Below are 10,923 nucleotides of genomic sequence, written 5' to 3' on the forward strand. Positions count from 1 at the left end.
CACCGGAAATTGGGTGCAACCTCTCGGGTATTCTGGCTTAATTGTTGAGTGTTTATCAGCTGTGACTACCATTCCTGTACAGCGGAGCGGACTAATTGTTCACTATCAGAGGCACAATAGGCTTTTCAATATGGCCTAATTAACTGGATCAAATGGGTGAAGATAGACTGATGTAACAGTATGCATGATAAATGAGCAGATCGTGCCCTTTGGTGCCTGGCTTTTCTAATACCATTTCATCCGCTAATACAGAGGATGACTCATAGTTACTGCAAGGAGGGGAGGGGACTGCATGGTGGAGTAAAGCAAAAAGAGAAAGGAGACGTGACAACGGTTTGTGGGATTTGGTGCAAAACATTTAAATCCAGGGCAGACAGTGCAGGAAAAACAAATGCTTACAATTATTATGCGACAATAAAATAAACTTCTAGTGACATCTGAGCAAAGGTGTTAATCAAACATATTTTTGCATGCATTATCTGATGATGTCGATCAGTTATTTTTGTTCGCTTTTAGAGACCTTTCTGACATTTTTGATGCAAAAGCGTTGGAACAGAGCTTTAATTCGAAGCGTTTCTGCTCCTGCTTGGATTTCATGCCTGCACCTTTTCTAACTCTGACTTTGATGGGGTTGTTTTGTGTGAAATTGGCTCACAGCATTTGTGTCATTTTTAGTTTTTACCCTGTCACACTTTAGATCCTGACAAAGAAAAAAAAAAAACTCTCCCGAACCTTTTTCTGTAAGTGTGGGAAATGAGAAAAAATGTATAAAATAGAGGCTTATTTAGAAAAAAAATAACTTTTTAAAGGGAAGAAAGAAATGCTTGACTAATAATTAAACAGTGCTGACATTACTGAGTCAGTGTTCGATCCTAAAAACTTGTTTCGTTTCACACAGGATGTAAAACTGTATTTATTTATGTCTGAAATCAGTGACCTAAACTTTAATGCATGCTTAGAAAATTAAACACAAACATCACAAAGGGGAAAAGTAGCTGCTAGGATGCAACACAGAGACTCCTGAACGCAGAGGAAAACATTTATTTGCATTTTTGTTTCCCCCCTGTTTGAAGCTGAATGTTTTTCCGGCTTTGGACCAAAGAGTAAGTGCTAATGGTTTGCAGCTTAAGTCGAGCTGTAGGCACATTTGGAGCCACTTAAAACAATACAAGCGTTTTATCTTAAGAAAACACAGAAGTCTTACCTTATATCCAGATGGAAAAATTGGGCTGTAGCAATTTACTTTGGCTTTGACAAAAATTTGGACTCGATTTTCAAGAAAGATTATTTAACTCTACAAATATTTAAAGCTGATTTCCTTTAACTCTTTTATTCTGCACAGGTGCTCTACTGTACAAATATTTACTCTTTAATTAAGCGATCTTTACTCGCAGCTCAATGCAAACTGATTCTTACTCAGCAGCAGAAAACACACATCATCTAGCAGGAAGGATAATTATTTTTATCAGATTATAGTCCTTAAATATAAGTTGAATGTTGTTCTAGTCTCATATTAAAATATATCCAATATAAACCATAAAAGGATTGTTATTGTTCAATTAGTGAGGTACTAGTTTCAAGTTCAACAGCTAATTGAGGGATAGAAAGAATATTCCTGTTTCTGCACAAATTTATCAGGTTTCTGCTAAATTCTGTTATGTGCCAAACATATTGTATGTTGATTGACTTATAGACTCATGAAAATTTTGTTAGTTATGATGCATTTAAAGAAATCTTTATCTGGATTATCTGCATAGTTTTGAGGTTTAGGAGAAATCTGTCCTGGACAGTGGAATGGCATACTTGAGTTAAAATAATTCAATTCCAATTGAAAATCTGTGGGAAGACTTAAGAACCGAAGATTACTCGTACTCTCCAATCTGAAAAAACCTGAGCTTTTTGCAAAGAACTGGTAAAATAATCCAGATTACTAATTGCAACAAGAGGAAGTCCTAGAAAGCATTGACTGTCATTGACATTGGAAAAAAGTACAAGTTCAAGGTGTATGAATACTTCTGCAAGTGTTTTTGTTGAAGCTATATGGGGGAATTTTTCTGCCATAATTTGAGCGCACACATTTTCAGTCTGAAAGCAGGATTTTGGGTCTTTTGTTCTCAAAACTTTGAATTCTTGTGCTTTTAATTTTCAGTTTGAAAGCAGGACTTCATGTATTTTTTTCTCAAAACTTGTGATGCTTGTACTCAAAACTTCTGCTCTCTTTCAAGTATTCCCTGTTATTTCTTGTATCAAAATTGGTCTCTGCTCGGATCAAATCTCCATTTGCAAACCTCTCTGCTCGCTTGCAAAACATTTTCTGCCCTGCTTGGAACAGAAAAGTACTGTCGCCTGGCAACCTCTCAGCCAATAGAATGCAAGTGTTGTACTGGGTGCGTTTGTTTCCTTCTAGTGGGTGTGCCAGTGTGGCTGCTATAGATTGTAGCAACTGGTACTTTTTTGTTACAGTCGATGGTAGCCATGCAGGGACACCGACTAGAAGGAAACAAATGCACCCAGTACAACACTTTCTTTCTATTGGCTGAGAGGTTGCCAGGCAACGGTGCATTTTTGTTCCAAGCGAGCAAAGACAATCGGAGATCCTATCTGAGCAGAGACAAGTTTTGAGCGCGAGGAGAAAGGCTTGAGAAAGCAGAGTGAATATTTGAAAGAGAGCAGAAGTTTGGAGTGCGAGCATCACAAGTTTTGAGAAGAAAGACATGAAATCCTGCTTTCAGACTGAAAATGTGTGCTCTCGAATTATGGCAGGAAAATTCGCCCATACAGTCACATTTGTTTGTTTTTGTTTTTTTTAACACCGATATCATCTTGACGATAAGAATGAAGGCTGGATTTGTCTCTATCCACCATCCCTGTTCAGGACTCTGAGGTGGTTTCCCTCATTATCGATTCCCCATTGGCACAAAAGCAGTAGCTAGTGATGACCTAGCATTTACAAATCAATCTGTCAGAAACTGCCAGTGAGAAGGTTTATTGCTGACATGCCTGAAAACGATAGTCACGCGTATTGAGCCTGATGAGTTCGATGCACATGCATGTACAAAAGAGGTGCAAACCATGAGAAATCATTACTCACTGTCCAAACACTGAGCGCAGACAGTCTGAGCGGCGCCACATTCCTTCACCACTCCCTCTCCAGGTGGACACTCCATGCAGCATTCCCCGCCGGTGGTGAACTGGCCAGAGTCACACTCAACGTTCAGCGCCCGCTCCGTCTTGGACGCCAGCGCTAACGTCGCCTGGCAGAATAGAGACAGACGTATTACACCAAATAGGCAAACTGATGGAAAAGATTACTGCCAGGTGGATAACCTGTTCTGTAAAGGTTCGCCATAAATCATTATGCCTGCCTGCATTGGAAAGACTTTGCACTAACCTGCCATGTAACCTGGCGTAATAGCTCCCCTAAAGGCACATCGGCTCTAATAATGAACCTGAAACGCATTCAGGCTGAGCAGGAGCCATAAAGGCATGTATGCACAACATTACCCAGATGCCCGTCCTATTTAACGTCCAAAGGTGAGAGCTAGACGCAGCCTCTCTCTGCTTGTGATTAACGCAAACACTTCAGCTTCAGTATTTCTGGGCATTAAAAGCCTGCGCTCCTTCTCTGTCACTCTTCAACGTTTCCTGACACAAACATATTAAACTCAATCTTTCTCCGTAAATGTGACTCAAGCACTTGAGATAAATATACGTAGACTTGTCACAATAATCAATAAATTAATTAATCACATGATAAATTAAAGCAAACTCAGTCATTTCCATTGGCATGATTTATCTTTTCTTTCTTTCAACTAAAAACTGCAGTTTGGTGCAAGAACAATTTTCTTTACAAAGACTTCAAAATTCATTTTACTTGTTCTGTTTATTTATTTTGGATATTTAAAATGTCGCCCAGTTCCAGTGTTAAATGTTTATTAGAATTTAAAGTTTACAGATTTTCTTTTTTTTTAAAAAAAAAAAAAAGAAAAGTAATTTATAAGTCATGTATTTTGCCATTACATTACTTATAAATGGTCTCAAAGCAACAATAACTTCTGGAACAATTTATTTAATTAAAAACCTTTTATGGTGACAGGCCTAAATAAACATGCATATTTATTCTGACAGATAACTTCTCTAATCCACCGTTTATTTTAAAACTGTTGCAGGCTCATTGGTCTTGTCTGATATGACTTGCTTCTACTTCTTACTTCTCCTCGTCTGCTCTTGTTTCTACATTTTCCCTCCTGACATATTTACAGTTTAACTCACTGGCACAAGAACTGAAGTTAAATGACAAGAATTTGTAACCAGTTTATTTAGAAGAAAAATAAATTTGATTATCCTGCATCACTTTCATGTCCTGTGGCTTTTATTATATAATAAATAAAACCTCATTTCCAGCTAATTCACATATGCTGAGACATCTTTTTTTTCCCTGACTCTCATTGGTCGCTCCCCTCCTCTCTGCTTTCATTCAGAAACAGATGTACCAAGCAGCCAGCATCTCCCCTCCTGCCTCTCATTCCTGCTCTCCCGTTTTCTCTGCTCTTCTTTTCCTCGTCATTCCCCCTCAGCAACACATTCCCCGTCAACACTCCTGCACAAGTCTCGGTTTTTACCGCGTATGCGTTCCACCTGACCACCAAAAAAAGATTTTTCACTCAGCTGAAACACATTTAGGTCAAGTTGGGTAAATAAAAATTGGAGCCACCAATAAGCCACGAAGCAACACAGCTGTGATGTGCTTCGTTTGTCCTCTGGTCAATTTCATGGCCAATTTGTGAGTTTATTTCTAAATTTAATTCTACCAAAGTGCAGCGACTGCTGCCACTCTATTGCACCAGCTGTCATAACAGTGTCCCCTCACATCCAGGGCTGTTTGCATGATGACTGAGCCTTGCAGCCCAATTAGACCAGCTGCTGTGAACATGGCAGAAAGCCCCCTATATGCTTCGTTGTTAACTTTCTTGATTATAACCCGGATTTTTATGCAGAACACTTGAAAAACGTCCCATGCTTTTGCTGAGTGAATCTATTTCACTTAAAAAAAATACAGATTTGAAATCAAAATCTACTGAAATTACAGTAGCTCCAAAGAATTTCCAGTTCTCTGGGAATCCCAGCAGCACAGTTTGCATTTTCTACCCAGGATGAAACGCAGCAGAAAGGCTGGAGTGTGTAATGTGACATTACCTTGGTGCCGAACATTAACCTGCATGAGACACCTGCAGGATTTTCCCTCAATGAACACCCGAGCAGGGAAACTTTTACGCAAAACTTCAGTAATAAGTTTATTAACGCATTACAGCTGCGTGTATTTTACAGGAAACGCGTAAAATAAATAACACGCATTTCTAAATAACTAAATCCCGCAGAAGTCAGGGAAAGCGACGACTCACCAGGGCGCACAGAATCACCAGCGGAAAGGTAGCAGTCATCCTTCTTCGTACGCAGGAGTCACATGAAACAGATCTGGAGCAGGGAAACGCGGCGCTATGTGGAGTAGAGCCGTGCGGCAGAAGCGCTCATCTTAATTCCAGAGGCACGGATTGTTGTCGGATTGGGATTCGGCGGGATTAAGAGTCCGCGCCGTCACGCGTCTGTCCGGGAAAACCTCCGCAGCGTGGAGTCGGATGGAAGAGTCTCCGCAGCCTTCCAGCAGCGCCGCTGCTACTCTGGCCAGCGCCAAAGGCAGGAGTGATATAAAGGAGAGGAGGGGAGGAGGAGACGGTCCTGTCCGGAGAGCTGCTCAGCTGCAAGTGCACTGCGGAGGAGAGGAGAGGAGAGAGTCACGTCCAGCCTCCGGTTTATCACTCCTCCTGATGGTTCTGCAGCAGAACCTGATCCCCCCACATTAGCTCGGCCCTATTGCAACAGTAGCTATAACTAGCTTCGATCACACCGACTGGAATATAATTTAAATCAAAGTTAATCCCTTTTTATTTGCTTATATTATAGACAATCTATATATTACATCAGTGGATCATGTTAAAGGTGAAGATCTCGTCTTGTTTGGAATAATTTCACACAGATTAGTGAGAGGATCCAGCAGGTCAAAGGTCAAGGAGCCAGGGCTCCCTCAGTTAAAAAAAAACACACAGAGAGAGAAAGCCCGGCTTCAAGGTTTCCATTTTCCGACTTTGTCTTTCATATATATTTATTTCCCATTGACAGACTGACACAAAGTAGTGAATAACTGTGAAGTGAGGGAATACAAATAAAAATCTGAAAAGTGTGGCATGCATTTGTATTCTGATGCCCCCAAATGAAAGTATGCCCACTTGCCTTCAGAAGTCATCTAATTAGTAAAATTTAATATCAGTATGTTTTGTGAAGGCCTCAGTAAGAGGATCTTAAAAACACCAGGAGTAAAGGTGTGGAGAAGTTGAAGGAAGATCTATGCTATAAAACAACATCTCAAGTTTTGAATAACTCACAGTGCTCTGTTCAATCCATTATTAAAAAACTGAAAGAATACCAAGAGTAAGCCGGCCAAGGAGAACATTAATCACAAACTGGTAACTAATGTATGAGCTACAGAGAGCCACGAATCAGGCAGAGGAAAGCACCTATTAGTGATGAACTTCACAAATCTGGTTTATTTGGAAGAGTGGGAAGAAGAAAGCTATTTCTGGGTTTCAGACCCGGATGACGAGCGAAATTCAGATGGGGGTCAGGAAGTGGATTTCTCTGGTTCAAAACAGAGCAAAATGGATCACAGCGAGTAGCTAATGCCCTAAATGGGCAGGAACAGACGAGCGAACTCGAAAATACACGTATATTTAGGATATGATCCGTATTGTCTCTGTAAAAAAAGACTTGTCATATAATCTTGAGGATTTACCCGGCGTTGAGAGGGTGTAGAGGGTTGGTCCGGTGCTGCAGGCCTCATATTATAGGACGAGCCAGAAGAAAGTTCTCAAAAGTTTCAGATTGGGTCAAACATTTAGGGTCAAAAGAAGCATTAAATGGCTGCCGACTTGTTTCTGTCCAGGTGAGTAGTGAGTTGTGCTTTTTTAAGTAATTAGTCTATGATAACGATGCTATCGCTAACAACGAGCTAACCAGTGTTATTTCTATAAGCTTGGATCTCCTGATAAATAATTAATTTAGCTTCTGTAAACCCAAATTCATGCTGGAGTTGGATGTTAATGTTGAGTCATTCTGCATTTTTAGAATGTAGGTCAAACATCCGCAGTGATCTACAGAAACCCCATTAAAACACGGTTTGACCAAGCTAGGGTGCAAAAATAATATATCTTACATTACATATGAATGATAGTCTTTCTAAGCAGCTGTCCAATAAAATATGTGAAAATATAATTTAAACGATGCGACTGTTAGAAAGTGGAAAGTCTGTGTCCTGTACGGTTGGAGCAAGCATACAGGACACAGACTTTATTCATTTTGATTCTGGATAAACAGAAGTAAACGAGCTGCATTTACTTCCTGACCCCCATCTGCATTGGGTGACGTCGGTACTATGTCATCTGCAACCCAGCAATCCTGAGTAAAGGACATCAAAAGTGGTTAAGTGTACAGCAAAGAAAGTGTGCGGCTCAGATTTGACAGAAATGGATGTTTTTTGGCCTACATACAAAACGCTATGTGTGGCAGAAAGCTAATATTGCGTAAATTGATGTTGGCAGAATCTTGCCATGGGAATGATGTCAGAAGGGGCGAGGAAGATGGATGGAGCTAAATTCATTTTAAAACCTGGAAGAAATCATCTTATAGGCTGCAAAAGACTTGAGACGGAGATAAAGGTTCCCGTTCCATCTGGACAATGACCCCAAACATACAGCCAGAGCTACAATGGATTGGTTTGATCAAAGTATGTTCATGTGTTAAAATGGCCTGAATCAAATTGAGAATATTTGTGGAGACTTAAAAATTGGTGTTGACAGATTCCCCCCATCCAGTTTTAGCTGTTTGGTATAAAAAACTGAGCCAGAATGTCAGTCCTTCAATATGTGAAGCTGGAGATGGAACTGAAACGTTAACCCTGGAGGAATACATTTACATATGATTTTTATTTTTAAGTTTCATTTTTCTTCCACCTCACAGTTTTGTGCTTCTTTAACCTGGTCTGGCACATACATACATTTCCAATAAAAAGTGGAAAAGATCACCAAGAAAAATGTGGCACAAACTGTTAATACTGTACATGATGAAATAAAGAGAAACTGTAATGAAAAGAACTAAAGAAAACGCAAAAATGAAGACATAAGATAAAACAAATGTGATGCAAAGTGACCCAAAAACTGAATCAACATGGGCAACATGTGACTAGAAATGATTAAAGTTGAGCATAATTAACCTCAAAGAGAAAAAAAAAATCCACAATTAAGTTTGAAAACAACCAACAGCAGATGCAAAATGACCACAAAAAGACACAGTTCACTCAAAACGAGACATGAAATGATCTCAGTGAAACACAAAAGGAACCAAATCAGACAGTGGCTGCAAAGAAAAGACATTTCTTCTTGATCACTGAAGACTGTGGCATTGCTCTGCTGGACCTCGTTATGTTAAAATATGTTTTCAATGTTTCTGGATGTAAAAGGAGGGAGTATTGGAAACACCTGTCCACTTAGCGTGCCTCATATATCGCCTCAAAACCTTTCTGCAGAAGTGGCTGAACACAAACTGAGTTCTCAACAAAACATGTGCAGGTGTTCCCGACCTTAAGATTATGAATTATTTATATATCTTTTTGTATAGAGCAAACACCAGGACTGTGTTTTCGTTTTCCTTCCGGGAGCATGCAGGACCGTTTTCTGCCACCAGGGGTCGACTCAGCTGAGCCGGAGCTCAGAAACAGCTTTTTGTCATGATCGCCAAAGTTTTACTTTAAGTGTAAAACTGTGAAATTCCTCTTAGTAATTTTGCAAATGTAGTAAAATTTCTCTCTGTGGAAACTTCTCTGAGGTTTTGCTGAACTTTAATCCACACTAAAACCAGCTGCTTCATCCTTTTTATGTGTTTATTTTCGTTTCAAAATGATGCTAATTTGGGGGAAAGCACAATAAAACCACCAATACACATTCAGCAAGTGTAATCATGTTAGTTTTTCCATTCAAGAAAACGCAATGTTGATAGATATCGATCCAAGAGGTAGTTTACAACAGCTGGTGTCACCAGGGAAACAGTTTCTACCTGCTTCACACTCGTTATAATTTCCTTTTCAAACGATCTTCCCGATGTTGACATGTGTCTTCATGCAGATTATCAGCAGAGGGTGCAGCCTCCGCGGTGCAGCTGCCACATGGTGATTAGGTTTCACCGTAGAGATCTGAATGCCTTCAAGCACCGACTCATCGATTCTCCCTCTGCTTCCGTCCTCCTTTAAAGGATCCAAGATTAGTTGTAACAATAGACTTTATTTGAGGCATATTTATTTAGATGTAAAAACAATACAGTAATATTGGCTGTTTAGTTTTTAGTGTGACAACATTAAAATAATAAATATTTAAATATAAATATTTTTATATATAAATATATTTTTAAAATTCTTTAAATATTTTTAAATTTTATATTTCTAAAACAATATTTAAACAGTAAATGTGTATTATTTAAATATTTTTATTTTATTTAAATGAAATATTGTCACACAACCATGTTGTTCACGCTGCAATGCATGCTGGGTAAATGATGTCTCATGGTCCAATTGCGCTACAGTTTTAGCCAGAACAGCGATCATTAAGCCTTTTCAAATTGAGTCCAATCGTTGAAATCGATGGGAATGTAGAAAAACCGAGAGGTGACAAAGATGAGGAAGACCAAACAGAGGAAGAGGACAGAACTGGCTATAGGAGCTGCTGCTTTCAGCTTCGTAAATGAAACAATGAATGACACTTTCCTCTGGTCCAGCTGTGTGATCTGGTAAGAACTTCTATGGCTCTGTGTCCAATCCGGTCTTTGTACAACTGGCGCAGAGATCCGTTAGCATTTCAAATCCTCCAGCGGCAGCAGGTTTTAGGCATTTTGCGGATAAAAACTGTCATTTATTTTTTAGCTCCTTAAGGTAGCATCACCTGCTAGAGCCTTTGTTAGTTTTGCTCCTACAAATGGCTCAAAGACTTCTGGAGAGAAATGTTGAGAGCACAGATTAGGCCCTTCAGAAGTTCTGTTCGGGTCCGGCTCTCTCCCACTGCACTCTTCTTTTTTGTGTGTGTGGGAAGCGATCCAGATTCACCTTACCGTTTTATTTTGTTTTGTTTTTTTGTTTTTAAATTGCAGCCAACAGTGACACCGTGTGGCATTATCTAAAATTACACCAGTCAACCGCAATGTGATAAACTCAGGTAAAATTTCTATGTTTAATCTATAGATTCCAGCACAGAATGGACCAAAACACGTCATCAACCCAGCAGGTGAAAAAACATAACAAAAGATGTAATTATGAGTTTTGGCGTATCACAAACAGAATTTTTTAGTAAATAGGAAAAAAAAAACATGTTATTTAGGCCAACATGTTCAAATAATAATGCCAACTAATTTGGGCATTTCTATCAATATGGTTTTCTTGTAATGTCACCAAAAATAAATCTGATATAAACATTTCTCTTGATTCTAACGTTAGTGTATCAGATGGGAAGGAAATGTATCCAACAGACAACCACATATAGAAAACTGCCATTAGAATATGAGGTCAATAAGTCATGATATGGATAAACAGATAAGCACTGACAAAACTCCAGGTTGGTTACATGCACCTCCTCTGCACATATCACACTGCAGCAGTACAATTGATCAGGAAAAAAGAGTATATAAGCTATTAGCCAGAAAACAATGTGGATTTAGATCATTTGGATGAAGCTCAAAATGTTACATAAATGTTTTACATTAAATTAATGTTTTGATGTTACATAAAGTTAGCAATTTGAGAAATCCCAGAAAGTACGTTTGTTTCAGTTA

At 39.1% G+C, this 10,923-nt stretch overlaps 1 protein-coding gene across 1 annotated transcript in view; it reads right to left on the reverse strand.

The window, feature by feature from the left end:
* The window catches only part of ngfra (nerve growth factor receptor a (TNFR superfamily, member 16)), a 44,931-nt gene extending 39,114 nt beyond the window's left edge, over positions 1-5,817 (reverse strand). The window contains exons 1-2 of the mRNA XM_032586704.1: positions 5,403-5,817; positions 3,092-3,254 (exon numbers count right to left, since the gene is read on the reverse strand). Coding sequence (XP_032442595.1) covers positions 3,092-3,254; positions 5,403-5,441 — 202 coding nt within the window. The 5' untranslated portion in view covers positions 5,442-5,817. The remainder of the gene's footprint in view (positions 1-3,091; positions 3,255-5,402) is intronic.
* Between the last annotated feature and the right edge of the window lie 5,106 nt (positions 5,818-10,923).

This window comes from Xiphophorus hellerii, chromosome 16 (assembly GCF_003331165.1).
Source record: "Xiphophorus hellerii strain 12219 chromosome 16, Xiphophorus_hellerii-4.1, whole genome shotgun sequence".
Taxonomy (NCBI): domain Eukaryota; kingdom Metazoa; phylum Chordata; class Actinopteri; order Cyprinodontiformes; family Poeciliidae; genus Xiphophorus; species Xiphophorus hellerii.